This window comes from Phyllostomus hastatus, unplaced genomic scaffold (genome assembly GCF_019186645.2).
Source record: "Phyllostomus hastatus isolate PE091 unplaced genomic scaffold, TTU_PhHast_1.1 phas_scaffold_78, whole genome shotgun sequence".
NCBI lineage: Eukaryota > Metazoa > Chordata > Mammalia > Chiroptera > Phyllostomidae > Phyllostomus > Phyllostomus hastatus.
The window spans coordinates 104,849,397-104,865,490 of NW_025334041.1; the positions used below are offsets into that span (position 1 = coordinate 104,849,397).

General features: G+C 47.1%; 1 protein-coding gene across 1 annotated transcript in view; it reads left to right on the forward strand.

The window, feature by feature from the left end:
- STPG4 (sperm-tail PG-rich repeat containing 4) overlaps positions 1-12,801 on the forward strand; it is a 37,499-nt gene extending 24,698 nt beyond the window's left edge. Inside the window, exons 6-7 of the mRNA XM_045827299.1 lie at positions 9,995-10,099; positions 12,685-12,801. Of these exons, the coding sequence (XP_045683255.1) occupies positions 9,995-10,099; positions 12,685-12,801 (222 nt within the window). The remainder of the gene's footprint in view (positions 1-9,994; positions 10,100-12,684) is intronic.
- Positions 12,802-16,094: the final 3,293 nt, after the last annotated feature.

The following is a 16,094-nucleotide window of genomic DNA, read 5'->3' on the forward strand; positions in this document are numbered from 1 at the left end:
GGTGGCTCTCAGCAGAATCAGTTGGTGAGGGATTTATGTGGTTGGAAAACAGTTTTTAATCTTCAAATTACCATTGTAAGGTTGTATACTTATTGGCTGTTTCAATTATCGTTGCAATCATAATCATTGATTATGGATCAGCATAATTGTTTTGCCCATAGAAAAGACTGTGAGAAGGAGAATATATTTATGTGAGTTTTGGGGGATACATGCCAGAGAGGTGTTCTACCATAAGGAAAAGGGGCCGTTTTACCCACAGGAAAAAAAATTGTATTGGAAACTTCTCCCAGCCACCATTCCCTTGGGCACCTTGATAATGACCAAGCCCCACAAATCCCAAGACCCAAAGACCCATTTCCTCAGGATTTTTTTTTAAGAGGAGGAAAGCAAATGGTAACAAATCCTAGTCATATCCATGCTGAACAAAATAAAACTTGTCATTGGTGGTTTTTCTTCCTCTTGCCTTTTCATTGATTTAACTGCTTTTATAAATGACTCAAATAAATCTCCTGACCTCTCAGCAAACTGCATAAGTTCTGTTCCCTCCCGAGTGTGAAGGACACCAGATGTCTGCACAACTTCTCTGGACATGCAGGGGCCACTAGTGTTGCTAGTTAATACTCCTGTTATGGTAAAGAAAAGTAAGGAAGATTTTATTTTCCCAAACCTTTTTTCCCTACAATCTACTTGGACTGTGGAGACTCAGTGCTTCTCTTATCTAATTGCTGGTGGAATTATGCACTAACATGACCCCTTGGAAAGCATTGTGACAGTATGTATTGAGCTATAAAAACTGTTTCTATCTTTTAGCCCACTAAATCCATTTGGAGAAAATCCCCCTAAAGTAATAATATTATACGCAGAAATAAATCCATGCAAAGATATCATTAAAGAATTATTTATAATAGCAAGATAGTAACAGCCACAGTTTAATATTCAATAGGAGGGAAATAATTAAAAAAGAATATTGCATATCTCTCAAAGAAATATTTTACAGCCATTGAAACAATTGCTAAAATTATAAAATAGAAACAAAAGTTTGTGATCTAATATGTAGTGACAAAATGCAAGATATAGATTGGTATGTATATTATGATTAAAATAATATAAAAAAATAATGAGTATAAACAATTGGAAATGCACCAAAATGCTTTTAGTGGCTATGCTGAGGTGCTGTGATTAAGGGTAGTTGTTGACTTTGTTTCTCTCTTTTTCATTTTTTTCTAAATACAATTTTTAAAAGTCAGAAAATAGATAATATTTGAGAAAAAGAGCCATCAAAATGGTCAGCATAGAGATATTTTGTTACTTAACTAAACATAGCGCCACTTCCTCCTACTTAATTGGGAACCAGCCAGTCATCAGTCATGTGACCTGGGGCTCACAGCGATTCGCTAAGCGGGCTCTTTACAGTCAGTTCTCACAGGTGCCCTAAGCCACTTCCTCCTACTTAATTGGGAACCAGCCGGTCATGTGACCTGGGGCTCGCAGCGATTCGCTAAGCGGGCTCTTTACAGTCAGTTCTCACAGGTGCCCGTAAAGTGCAAGAGGAGACGTGCATGACCTTCCTGACAGTAGGGATACAATCTCACAATGTCAAATGAAAATGGGGTTCTTTTATTTGATGTCAGAAATATTCCAAAATGTTTCTGTTTTTCCTAAAACCCAACAAGCCTATAAAGAATAAGGAAGGGATTAGATAAACAGGAGAGAGTCTACAGACACAAATGAGCATTACATGATTTGTCTGTTCTAGTCACATTTAATAGTAGAAGTTTGCAAAGGGACATCGCATCTGTGGCATACTCTCTGCATTAAAACTAGCTTTAGAAAAGAATGCTGAATCATTCCAGCTGTTTTTGCACTTGAGGAATTAGTTTAATTAAAAACTAAGCTGATAAGGGGAAGCAAAAGCAAAAACTAACAAATGGGACTTAAAAGAAAAAGCTTCTGCACAGTGATGGAAACCGTCAAACAGACAAGAAGACAACCTACTGAATGGGAGAAGTTATTCACCAATCATACGTCCAATAAAAGGGTTGATACCCCAAAGATGTAAGGAACTCATACAACTCTAACAAAAGAATAAACTATGTTTATGGTAGCGTTATTTATAATAGTCAAGATACGGAATCAACCTAAGTATCTATTGACTGATGAATGGATAAAGAAAATTTAGTATATACATACAGAGAAATAGTTTGCAGTAGTTAAAAAGAGGATGAAATCTTGTCATTTGGGACAACACGAGTGAGCCTAGAAGGTATTTTGCTAAGTGAAATAAGTCAGACAGAGAAAGGCAAATGCTGTATGATTTCTCGTGTATGTGGAATCTAAACAAACAAGTGAGCAGACTAGACAAAACAGAAACAGACTCATAAGCAGATGTAACAGGGATGGTCTCCAGAGGGGAGGGGGTGGAGGATGGGTGAAAAAGGGGAAGGGGAATGTAGTCAGTAATATTGTGTTAGGTTTGCACGGTGACCGATGATTCCTAAAATTAGTGGGGTGACCACATGGTAAGGTAGAAAAATGTTGAACCATTATATTACATACCTGAAACCAATACTGTATACTAACTATACTTAAAAATTAAATACAAAAAGAAACTAGCTGATAGTTTAAAGTTTCATGCGGGGCAGAAAAATAATCGATCAACTTGTCTGGCATGAGTAAAGCTAGCACCAGCTGGATGGCACCTGAAAGTTAAAATGATGAAAGCAGGTCTCGTCTCCGTGTCCTCAAAGATGAGTTCTCTTGCAGGTAACATTGCTGGGAAAATATAACCTTTCAAATATACTTACAGATGTGTTAAGAAAAAGAATTCTTGGAAAATTTTTCTTTTTAAAAAATTTGTGCCACTTTTCTGATGCTATTGACACCAGCGAGTCATAGATCCCTGCCTGGTTGTGAGTGTGAGGAACTTCCTGTGCTCCTTTCTTAAAACAGTGTCTTCACTGGGAACTGGGGAAAGAATATATTAGGATATTATTCAGTGGCAGATGACGGAAACCCATCCCTATTAGCTTAAGCAAAAAATGAAAACACAAAGGTGGGGTGGAATTTACTGGTGCACATAGCCTCAGGCACGCAGGCTCTATCTGCCTTTCTCCGTCCTTCGGACGTGTCCTCTCCACGAGCGAGACCACCTCCAGCAGCCCCAGATGCACACCTGCTTGCTTGGCGCCGGGTAGTGAAAAGGCAGGCTCTTCTGATTGGCTATGTGGTGGTCCTGTGCCTGATCCTGGACCAATCTCTGTGACCAGGAGTAGGGGCTTGCCAGCTTGACTGGAAGGTCCCAGGCAGAAGTATCACCCCAGATTTCTTTGTAAATTATTTTATTTTATGTTGTGTTATTTTTGATACTATTTCAGATGTCCCCTATTTCCCCCACTTTGCCTCCTCCCCCTAGATCTGTCAGTCTGTTCCACGTATCCACGCCTCTGGCTTTATTTTGGTCATCAGTTTATTCTGCTCATTAGGTTCCACATATTTCTAATGATGGTGGGTTTTCTTCTGCTCCCAGGGTCGTGCAGTAAAGGGAGGGTAGGCCAGGGAACACCTGCAGCAATTCTAAATCGCCTGGGGGAGGGTGGCCCTGGCACCTGCGTGTCTGAACTAGCTGCATATTTAGGGTGGGCAGGTTTGTGATCACTCAGTGTCACCCTCCCCCACCCCCTGCCCACACACAGCCCGTACCTGGAAACCCAGATGGCCACAGTTCCTCTCTCAGCAGAAATAAACAGTGCCAAGTGAGACTTCAATTCTTAATTTCACAAACGTGAATACCTTTCGGCCCCTGACAGATTGGCTTGTGCCCCACCCACCCACATGCTTGTCTCCCTTCTTTTCCTCTGAAAATACGAATGGATGTTTGCAGAATCCTCAAACTGCAAAGTTGGTTGGCTACACCCTGCCACCTGCCTCCTGAATTCCCAGAAGCCCCAGGCTTCTCTCTATGTCCACCTGCACAGGACCCTACCCTCCTTGCAGGGACACCTGTTTTCTTTTTTGTGCAATATGGTCCTCCTCTCACACCCATGCCACCACATTTGGGGGGATCATTTTCATTATCTCATGTGGTAATTTCAATTTATGTTGCATATTACTTATGTTTTATGTGTGTATGTAGACATTATGGGCTGTAAATTTTATTACTGACCTTTTCAAGTTTGTGTTTTTTTAAAATTTCTTACTTATTTTTAGGGGGAGAGAGAAAAAGAGAAACATCGATTTGTTGTTCTACTTACTTATGCATTCATTGGTTGGTTCTTGTGTGTGCCCTGACTGGGAACCAAACCCTCAACCTTGGCGTATGGAGACAATGCTCTAATCAACCGAGATACCCAGCTAGGGCCAAGTATGATTTGTAAGTTGTTTGTGCCTAGGATCAATAGGGACAGACTATGTGCTTCTTCTAGGTTCTCTTTAGCTGTATGATTTTTAAAAAATAGCTTAGAACCAACACTGACACCGCCCAGTGTGGAGAAGCAGAGTCAGTAACTGGCTCTGGCTGTCGCAGCTGAGGGGCTAAGTCTTTTGTTTCTAACCCGGCTGAGCCCCCCTTTCTCATCTGTTAAATGGAGGTGAGAGCGTTTCCCTGCACTGTTGTGAGGATCAAATGAGAGCAGGTATGTGAGCTAGAAATGGCAGCAGGGACAGGACAGCTCTCCGGCAGTGCCTGGGGCTGGGTGGTGGTGGGGAGCCTGCCTCAGAGCAGGCTGGAGGGCCGCCCTGTTAGATCAGCACACCTGCCAGCAAATGAAGAGGCTCCAGGACGCCAACGACTTGCAGAGATTGGAAGTAAAAGGGTGGCATTTAACATTTTACATGTGCAATTAAATTGTAAAACTATTCTTAGTGTTAACACGCACATAAAAAACAATGAAGTGATTAACCATAGAGAGAAAGCTGAATTTCACATTCCTAACTATATTTTTGGCAGGAGCCTATGCACTTTATTTCATTTCATTTCATTATTTTTTGTGATGCAGTGCATTTGTCCTTACAGGGTTAAAATGAATAGCACCCTCCTCCTAGGCCTGCCTGAAGGCCCAACCTTTCTATTACTGCTCCCTACACAAACTCTTCTCCAGCCTTTCTCCCCACAGACACCTCCTCCTCCTTGTTCTTTAGGTCTCTGCTCAAATGGACTTTTTAAAGGGACTTCTCAGACCCCTCTGATCAGGTCAGTTTACCCTCTAACAGGCTCTCCCATAGCACCGTATGTGTTCCTGTGTGTGATACTCCATATTGTCAGTATATTTTTTGGTGAAGTATATACTCCCTATTAGAATGTAAGCCCCATGAGAGTGGGAAACATGTGTATCTTTTTCCATTAAGACTGAGTTCTGCTGCCAATAACAAAGACCCCAAATAACTTATGAACAAGGTAGGAATATATGTTTCTCTTGTACAAAGTGCCTGCTGTAGGTAGTTTAGGGCTGGTGTGGCAATTCCACAGCATCGGATTTCGGTGTGCTGCTCCGCTAAGCATGGCTTCCATTCCCATGGTCCCAGAGAGCTGAGAACAGGGCACAGGCTGGCAGGCAGGAGGGCGGGGAAGATGGACAGCTGCCTTTTCCTTAAGGCGGCTCCTTGGAATGCGTGCACACCTCTTCCACCTCCATCCTATTGGCCAGAAATTAGCCACGTGGCCACACCCACCTGCAAAGGAGGCTAGGAAACTTAGTTTTTATTCTGGATAGACATGTGCCCAGTTAAAAATTGTTCTAATACCAAGGAATAAAAGAAAGGAGACTGGGAAACCATTATGTACTGCTGCATTCCCAACTCCCAGCAACTGTGCGGCACATTGTACGGTATTAGTTAAAGAAATGAGCCGAACACTTGTGCATCCATTTGCTAGAGCTTCTGTAACAAAGCACTACAAACCAAGTGGCTTAAACAACAGAAATATAGGAGTATTATCTCACAGTTCTGGAGTCCAGAAGTCCAAGATCAAGGTGCCAGTTGTGTTGGTTTCTTCACTCCTTTCCTCTCTCGGAGCTTCCAGTGGTTTGCTGGCAATCTTTGCCAGGATCGCTGACTTCATCTTCACGTGGTGTGTTCCCTGTGCATGTGTCTCTGTGTCCAGAATTGCCCACTCACGTGTCCTTGGATGGGACAGGAGCCAGGACTCTGCTAGAGCTGTTTCTCACCCATGGTGGGACCCTGGCCCGATCATTACTTTTCAGTTAGAACAGCATCCCCGTGGCTTCTGGAATGTGGACTTGGGCCTGTATCCACTTTCCTAACATTCCACTTAAAAGATTTCATCTGACACATGGGGGGCAAATAGCATTCAGTCATCTCTTTCTGCCCTAAGTCTTAATCATTTTTAAAAATCCTCTCCCGAGGATATGTTTTTATTGATTTTTAGAGAGAAAGGGAGGGAGGGAGGGAGAGAGAAACATCAACTGGCTACCTCCCATATGCATCCCAACTGGGGATGGAACCAGCAAACTTTTTGGTGCACACCACGATGGCCTAACTAACTGAGTCACCCAGCCAGGGCCAGATCTTAGTCCTTTTGCCTCAGGTGACCAAGACCACGCAGGGAGGCTGCTGGATGGCACAGACGTCCATGCTTCGCTGGGCCCAGCATCTGCACTCCCTAGGAGCTCACAAGTTGGGAGTTTAGGAATGAAAGCCACGTGGGGCTTGGGGAGAAAGGGTGCAAATGGTGGCGTTACTTGGCCACCCTGCAGACAGCTGGGCTGTCATAGGCATGGAGTCAATGGTGCTACACACGGCAGCATCTTTTGTCCCATCTACCACCCTGGCTTGAGAGTACTGTGCTTATTACGTCCAAACCAAGGGGACGTTGCGCAGACTGCTCCTGTCCCGGACCCCTCGGCTCTCTGTGCCTTTCTTTTCGTGGTGGCTCCGGCTTCTCCAGTGGGAGCGCAGAGGTCATTCCATATGAAAACAGTCTCCGTCCCGCGTATGCAGTGGTTTGAAAACATTACTGTTTTTATCTCTCTGCCACGGGTTGTAAAATTATGAGGCACATCCATCCCTTGATTATCAGACTTGTGCTTGGCTGTTAATAACAGACTCCATTCTTGGCGGAGTAATTGAGAACGGAGCCTAATTACACTGCTGTGCCGCTCACAGGAAAGAACGAACGGGAAGCCCCGCCCCTGACTCCTGCGGAGGGCCTGCAGCTGGGTGCTTGTCCCGCCAAATCCGCCACATCCTTTGGCTAATTTGTGGCCGAAGATCTCACGGGACACATTTTTCTGTTCTAACTTTCTCTTAATTTTGTCTTGTTTTCCTGCCTCCTTTTCTCTTTTACCCCTTTTCCGTATTCAGTCATCTACACATTAGGTATAATTGTTTTTATTATTTTAAGAGCAATCAAGTCCAGTGTAGAAAAATTAAAAAGTGCTGATAAGCAAAAAAAGTTTCTTCTCTTTTTTAAATGATGGAGACATTTATTTTCTTTTCATTGTTGATACTGTTACAGATGTCCCCCATCCACCCCTGCCCCCTGGTTTGTCCGCCTCCACCCAGCTTCAGCCCTCCCCTCCCCTGGACTTCCCTCACTGTCCTCTGAGTCATGGATTATGCGCCTGTGTTCTCTAGCTAATCCCTTTACCTTCTTTCATCCAGTCCCCTCCACTTCCGCTCTCCTCTGAGATCTGTCAGCCTGTTCCAGGTATCCATACCTCTGGTTCTATTTCATTTGTCAGCTGATTTTGTTCACTAGATTCCACATATAAGTGAAATTATATGGTATTTGCCTTTCTCTAACTGGTTTATTTAGTTTAGCATGATAATCTCCAGGTCCGTCCATGCTGTTGCAAAGGGTAAGAGTTCCTCCTAAGAGTTACAGCTGCATAGTGTTCCATTGTGTAACTGTACCACAGCTTTTGTGTCCACTGTTGTGTTGATGGGCACTCGGGCTGTTTGTGTATCATGGTGATTGTAACACTGCTGTGAACACTAGGGTGCATGTATGCTTTCTGGTTGGTGTTTTAGGACTCCTAGGGCATAGTCTCAGAAGTGGAGTCCCTGAGACAAAAGACAGTTCCATTTTTAACTTTTTGAGGAAATTCCATACTGTTTTCCACAGTGGCTGCACCATTCTGAATTCCCACCCACAGTGCAATAGGGTTTCCTTTTCTCCACATCCTTGCCAGCACTTGTTGTTTGTTGGTTTATTGATGGTGGTCATTCTGGCAGGTAAAAATGTTTCTTTTTACTCAACATGCTACTACCCGAAGAAAACTGTTAGTAAACATTCCTTTCCCAGTTTTTTAAAGCACATTTTTTAAGCTTCTATTTTTCACTTAAGAATATTTGGGAATAGTTTTTATGTCCATAAAAATTCGTCAACACTAGATGAAATAGTTGTAATTTATGTAACCAGGCACACAGGATTAGTTTGTTTCTCATTTTTAATTCTTGGAAATGATGTTCTAGTGAATGTCTTTATAGCAAATACTTGCCCACATTCTCAGTTGTTTTTTCAGGATGAATTCCTAAAAGTGGCATTGCTAGGTCAAAATAATAAATATATGTTCTTTAACTTTGTATTATAAAAACTTAAAAAATATACACCACATGGACAAAATGCTATATCAGACCCCAAGTGCCCATTCAACAGCGATCCGCTTCTGGCACACCTCTGCCTCCTCCGCCCGCTTCCCCTAGTGGCTGCGCCATTTAGAAACAGATTCAAGACCATGCCAGAAAGACTCATTTTTGTCAAATAGCACCAGTATTTGAAAATGGGAAGGGAAAAAAGTGAATGACTAGAAAATGAAATAAAAGGCTAACGCCTCGTCCCGTTGTCTCCTGTGGTGTTATGGCTGCTTCCATTCTTCCTGCCGCCCGGGCCCAGGTCTCATTTTTCTTCTGGGTTTCTGTAGCAGTCTTGTAACGGTCTCTTTCACTTTCTCTGCGTTCGGGTAGGTGTTCATGTTTTTAAGCTACTTCATAGTCTGTCACGTTATGCTTCAGAAAAGCTAATCAAATTTATACTTTTATCGAAAACAGTAAGAGTGTCTGTGCTGGTGGTTAAAGTTTTTGTTTTACCTTTTTTTAAAAAATAGATTTTATTTATTTTTTAGAGAGGGGGAAGGGAAGGAGAAAGAGAGGGAGAGAAACATCCACATGAGAGAGAAACATGGATCAGTTGCCTCCCGAACACACCTCAGCAGGGGACCAAACCCACAACCCAGGCATGTGCCCCTACCGGGGATTGAACCGATGACCTTTCACTTTGCGGGATGATGCCCAACTTTCTGAGCCACACGGGTCAGGGCTCCTTCCTCCCTCTCTCCCTCTCTCTCTCAATCTCTCTCTCCCTCCCTTCCTTTTTTTTTTTAACCTTCGCTAATTTTCTAGATCTCCCCCTCCCCACTAAAAAGAATCTCATTGTTGTTTTAATGAGATCTTATTTGGTTATTAATAAGATTAAAGCCACCCAATCATTTCTTCTTTGAACAATTGTATTTCCTCTTTGGGAATTGCCTTTTGCAAATTTTTCTGTTGGGATGTTTGTCTTCTTAAAATTGTCTTCACCCATTTATATTAATCTCATAGCATCGTACCTATGGCAATGAATTGCTGTGAGCACTTGTTTGGACTTAGGTATGATATGGAAGAGTAAGTGTGTGTTATAAGCTAGCAGCTTGAAGCAGCGAGTCACTACCAACAGTCAGAGGGGCGAGTAGGGAGTGAGGCCTGCCGGTGTGGGGAGGGGCCCAGGCAGGGACAGGGGGAGGCCTTCACAGCCACTTCACCTTTAGTCTCCCCGCCATCCACCAGGCAGGTAAAGTAGATAAAGCAAGTATTTTTCCCATTTCCCCGTGACTTGTGCTGGGGCACACACTGATGAGATCTTCCGAGCCCAAATCTAGCTTTTTACAGTGTCACACTGATTCGTGTTTATATGTAGAAGGCAAATAAGGCATTAAAATATATCAAATATTAGTAATTATGAAACACTTTTCTTCTTCTTCTTCTTTTTTTTAAATTTTAGCACGAAGGTCCAGGACCAGGGCATTACAACTTGAACATTCCTTCAGCAAGTGCTGTTACTTCTTGTTTTCAATCCAAAGTACCTCGATTCTTGCCCTCCTGTTCAGTAAGTATTCGAAATGACAGATGATGGCTGTAGGTTTTATGGCTGCGTATTAGGGGCAGTGGGCAGTGGACATGGGGTGGGGGTATCATGTACAATTCTAGTATATATGTAAGTGCTTGTCAAGGCAGCAAAGGGTATAGAGCTCCAACACCTGGCAAGCCCTTCAGCCAGGTTTGGGCACAGAGTGACTCCTGAAGGCTGCAGCTGAATTATGAGTCCAGGTGAGAACGGCCAGCACAGCAATCAGCCATCCGTGCTGTGACCTGGATGCCTTGTAGGGAAACGCCTTTGATGAATGAGGCAAGCCGTGGACAGTGGCTGTCCCCAGCCACCCAGAGCTGCCTTTCTTTGTGCGTGTGGCTCCTGAGAGCGAAAAGTGAGGGCAGAAACATCATTATTGAACTAAAGGAGGCCATTAAGGCATAAGCGATTGTCCTGCCTTTAAAGACTCGGGACAGACAGGGAGAAGTCCCAGGTCCTTGGAGATACATAGAGAAGGGAGAATCTGGGAGTGTGTGAGAGCCTCAAAGGCTTAGGGAAGATCTCAAAAGCATAACATGGAGTTTATGAACAGTGGCTTTTTTTTAAATGTTAAAAGACAGTTTTAATTCCATAACCTTGGTGTTTCTAGCCTGCACCCCAGTCTGAAAGTTCCTCAAACTCGCTGGTATGTAGCCTTGTTTGAGATGGTTGGGAGACAGAAATACGAATTCTGCCTATAAGGAAACAGGCCCACCCTGGGGGATGGAGGAGGGGGGCGGAGCTGGGCAGTGGGTAGGAGAGGGCTGGTGCTGCTGCTGTCTGGGCAGCAGGACCCCTCCCCAGCCTCACCTGTGGTGGCCCAGGCCCTCGCCTTCAGGATTTTGTTCCGGAGCTGCCAGTTGTGGTGTCGGGTAATATGGTCTTTATCTGGAGGTGTGAATACTGGGGACTCCCTGCCAGTAAAGTTAAAAACAGACCAACAACAGGAGGCTGGTGAACCCCTCAATCTGGTCCTCATACCCTAGTGGCATCACCATGATCCGGACACGGGAGTTTGTCAGAGCTCACAGGGCTGGGCGTCCTCAGGAGGTTGGAGTCATGCTAACCAAATGCCCAGGAAACTGATCTAGAAGCTAGAAGGGGAGGCATTCATCTTCAAGTGTGCATAAGGGGGTCGCTGGCATTCAGGGCTGCTGCACTGTGGAGTGTCTCCCCTTACAGGAAACTCTTCACGGAAGCCAAGGACAACCAGAAGTTTGCTTGGTGACAGTGAAATCAGGGCTGGGGAATGGAGCCAGATGTTCTCAAGGGCTGAGAACCATAACTGGCAGCCTCCTGAGGGGTGGTTCTTGTGGGGATTGGGGGGGCAGGCCCACAAACCTATCTGTGGGTTGGCCTTCCAGGACTCCTCACACAGGCTGCTTGCTCATTAATAGCATAATAAAGGCTTCAGCTTTTTTGACATCTGGCCAGGACTTGATGAGATTCCAGGCTGCTGCTCTGCTTTTGGCAAGGAAGACATCCTGTCATTTAAAGCAGCTTCTGCAGGCAGCTGACCTCATCCATGCTGGGCTGACTGTCCACCCCACTCTCAGGGTAATCCAGTTTCCACTCTCACTGTCTCCTGAAGAGATAACAAGCTGCAAGGAAGGAAGGAAATGACAAGAAGGTGGTAACAGGGATAATACTAGCAGTGGTAGCTAGCGGTGGAGCGCCTGGCCTGCAGTGCGCTCTCTCCCGGAGGGCTTCCCGTGAGCCTCAGAGCCTTGTTTGTTGGCAGAGGCATGGGCAGCCCATGGCCCAAGGTCACACCGAGCCATTGGAGCCGAGACTAGGACCTGAAGCCAGGTCTTTCTGACAATAGAATACTCCCCTTAACCACACACAGAGACCCTGGGGTCTCTCCAGCAACCCAAGAAAAAGTCCCTTTGGATTTCGAGAATATGTGTGTGTGTCCCAGCATGGAAAACCCTAACCTTAAGACGTCCAAGTCTTAGTCTATGAAAATGACAGTCATTTGCATTTTATCACTGCAGAAGAGAAGCTTTGTTTAAATAATTGGTGCAATCATTTTTTAAAGAATTTCATCAAAATGAAAGGATGACTTTCAAAAAGTGGAATGCATGGACTCCTTGCAAATACGCCTGACCCCGTGGTCCACAGACAAGGGCAGGGAAGTACCCTGCCGCTCATGCTGGGTCAGCGCTAGAACTCACACACGAGTTTGGGCTTTCGAGGTCAGCCTCTCAGGCTGGGAATCCATTCTCTCCAATCCCTTACTCCTAGACTGAGGGGTGACGATGGCATTCCCAGGGACAACTTGCCTGTGGGAGATAGTGTGCTTTGTGGGGCAGGTGGCAGGTGGCAGGTGAGGCACCTCGCCCTCGGGTCCAGGCCATCACTGGTTGTCCACTGTCTCTCGGCAGCTCTGCAGCCTTGGGGAGAGCAGCTGACGGACCGCTCTGGGCTGCAAGGACACGGGCCTCCGCCCACACCTGTGCGGCCCTCGTCCCTCTCCCTGGGGATTTGCCGGCCAGGCCCAGGAGGCTCCAGGGCTTTGGCGGCACACTCTCATCAGTTCCCACTTTCTGTTCTGTTTTCAGAAAACCCCGGGCCCAGGAGCGTATGCAGCCTCAGCACAGTTCCCCAGGCAGCCCAGGTCCATAGCCAAAATGGGGCGACAGCACAGCCTCTTCTTCGACAACACAATCGGCTTTTAAAATAGAGCCACCTTGGCCCTAAGTTACACTCTTCGGAGAATCTGAACACAGGACCTAGCAGGTGCCCAGAGTGAGCATCCAGCCTGTCTGTCTGGACGAGGCCCAGCATAAGGCCCAGCATCATTTCCAGCTGACCCTCAAGAGTGTCCTGATTTGAACAATAAATTTTAATTCCCAATCTGTTTATTTTTTTAAATTGTATGCTATTGGTTATGCTATTACAGTCGTCCCCACTTTTTCCTCCTTTGCCCACCCCCACCCAACCCCCTCCATCCACCGATTGACAAAGGTTTATTCCTGGAGACCTCCCTGGGCTGCCCTCGCGGCAGCTTAGACAGGCCCGATGTGCCCAGGCTGTGCTCTGTGCGGCCCTGGGCTCTCCAGTGGGGCCCTAGCTGCATGAGGGTTGGGACACCTCTCATACCTCACAGCTTCATCGAGAGTTCCTTGGGGTTTGGGGGGTGGTGCCTTCAACCAAGGCCTAGCAGAGCTTGACAGGATCCCAACAGGTAGGTCCTTCTCTCTCTCAATTCCTTGAAAAAAACAGTATTTACTCAACCTGATGAGTATTTGTGGTTTCAAGTCAACAAAAATGTGTTGAGTGTCTGCTCTGTGCCAGGTGCTGTGTGGGGAGTAGGGGCTTAAAAGAACCAGGAATGAGGCCTGTGACTGAGTTTGGGGCGGGTGGTGGGGAGACGAGGCCAGGAAGGTAGGTAGTTGGGGTAATCTTTGGCTCAAGGAAGGCTTTGAAAGCTGCGCCAAGCAGCTCCTTCTGGCGTTGGAAGCTCAGGGGCTGTCCTCACTGGTAAGGCAGGCCCTAGTCTCGAAGCCATGAAAACACTGTGCCCAGTGCCCGGAGGAGCAGTGTCGGCAGTAAAGGCATTGGGAGGACAGAGTGGGGATAAGGCAGTGTGCAGGGGGGAAGCTGGGCTGGCACCCAAGGGACCAAGAGGCTGAGAGGCAGAGAGAGGAGAGGGAAGAAGGTCAGGGGCAAGGAGCCCTCTTTGGACAAAAGGCAAGAACAAACATTTGCTGGAGGGAAACACAGGGAGCCTAGCCTGGCCAAGCCAACTCGAGTGAAGGGCGTGAGGGAGGGTGAGAGGGGGTGGGACCACACTCAGCCACGCGTGGCAAGCAGCCTGCTCAAGGACACCAGCCAGGCAGACACGATACGTGACAGCCAGTGTCTCACAAGGCTGGGGAGATTCCAGAGTCATTGATACATGATTGGGAGAAACCTTATAAATGCTCATACAATATTTTGTTATATTTTACAAGGAAAAAAAAACTAGTCTTAGAAATCTTTATAAAATATTAGGGGAAGGGAAGGCCACTCTCCCACTGAGTTCATTCAAATTTCATGTACGTGGGAGAAACTCCCTGCATTGTATTTCTTTGGAGCTGAAAACAGCCACTTGGACGGGGTGTCTGGGGTGGGGGTAGGGGGACATGGTGGCTCTTGCCCTGCTTTGATCAGAGGATGGCTCTGGCAGAGGATGGCAGGGCAGATAGTTCCAAATTTTATTCCTCCAGGGGGTCGGGGTCCCCTGCAGGGTCGGAAAGGCGCAGCTGGCAGGGCCGGCGGGGAGTATTTCCTCTAGGATGTACCTGGTGCTCAGGGACATGGTTAGAGAGAGGCGGCCGTGTCTGCTGGAGCTCCCAGGTGGGAGTTAGAGGAGCCCTCACCCCACCAAGGGGAGGAGGGGGGTGGTGGGGTCAGCATGTAGGGGTAGTGTGAACCAGGCAGGGGCTGGCAGGGACCCTTTCTTTCTCCCCCTGCCTCCCCTCTGCCCCTTTCTCAGGCTTCCTTTCCCTGTTGCAGCGGGCTGACTTCACAGCCTCTTCCACATGTGGAATCTAGTGTAGCTACCTCAGCCTCTCCTCACGTCACCTCCTGAGCCAGCACCCTGAAAGGTCGCAGCCAGCCCCTCTCGGTCCCAGTATCAGATTCCTAGGAGAGAGAATCCAGTTGGCTGGCTTGGGTCAGGAGTCCACCCCTGAGCCCTTCAAGCTGTGGCCGGCAGGAAGGGCTTAGAACCTTGGTGCAGACGGGGCTGCAGGGGCCCCGCTGTGGGTGGGGGGGTGAGTAACAGTGGGGGAGGGCAGCTCCCCAGCATTCCAGGAGAGAACAAAGACCCCTGCAGAAGAGGAAGGGGCGGGTGGTGCCTTGACTGGTCTGCAGAGACTTCACCGGGAGGTGAAGCTGCTGAAGAAAATCCCGCAGGGCTGTCTGGACATCCTGGTGTTTGGGGTCCATTCCCTAAGCTTTGCCTGTGGCTCCATGACATCTGTCTGTCTTTCCAGAGCTGGGGCGTGTCTCACCCCTGTCTTCCTTACTAGTCTCACCGTCTGGTTACAATGCAGCCCTCACCCTCCTCTGTGATTCAGGGGGTGGGACAGAGACTCGACACTAGGTATCAGCTGAGGTGTTGGCGGGGTCTAGATAGTAAGAAGAGAATGTTTCACTTCTCTTCTTTGCCATAATCTAACATTTTTATGGAATTTTATACAGTTAGGGAGAGGCTTCCCCAAAGAGACCAGAGGGATTCTGGATGGCATTTTCTCATCACAAACCTAAAACTGAGACACTACTTGAAGAGCAGGACTTCCTTCTGTCCTTTCCAAGATGGGGGGACTGACAGACCTGGGTTGACCTTAAACTTGCGCTCCAAGATTGGGGCATTAGCAGCTGGCAGCTGGGGCTACTGTGCACACCGAGTGACAGGTCCAAAAGGGCTCGCAAAGGCCGAGTGCAGAGGGAAGAGACTTCCGCCTGTGCCCTAAGTCCCAAGAAGCCTTCCCTGCTGAAGCCCTCCTCGCTCCCCCATTGGCTGCTGTGACACTGGCTTCTCAAGGTCGCTGCCTCGGCTCCCCTGAGCTTCCCTCGGTTCCTCTCCCCTCCCACCCCAACCCCCCAACTGCCCTCTGAATTTGGCTTCAACCAAAGGGAATGGCTCTTCTTGGCTGCACATGTCTTCTACTATTTCCATGTGAAATTCCCTCTCTGTTAAGTCAGAGCCTGTCAAAAGTCACGGCACTGTTGGGGACAGCTTGTCCTCCTCTTCCGTCTCCTCTCTTTCCCTCTTTCCTCCCCCACCTCCTCCCCCCACTGCTTTCAGGACCTTCAGTTGACACCTTCTGGGCACAGAGGCTGAGGGCCACAGGTTGCGAAGGGGACTCACCCTGCCTCCAGGATCACCAATCCGCTGTTCAATGCCACCAGGCAGCACGGAGCTCGGCCTGCAATCCTAGGATTGCTTTGAAGACCCTGTTATCTTGAAAACATAGTTCAG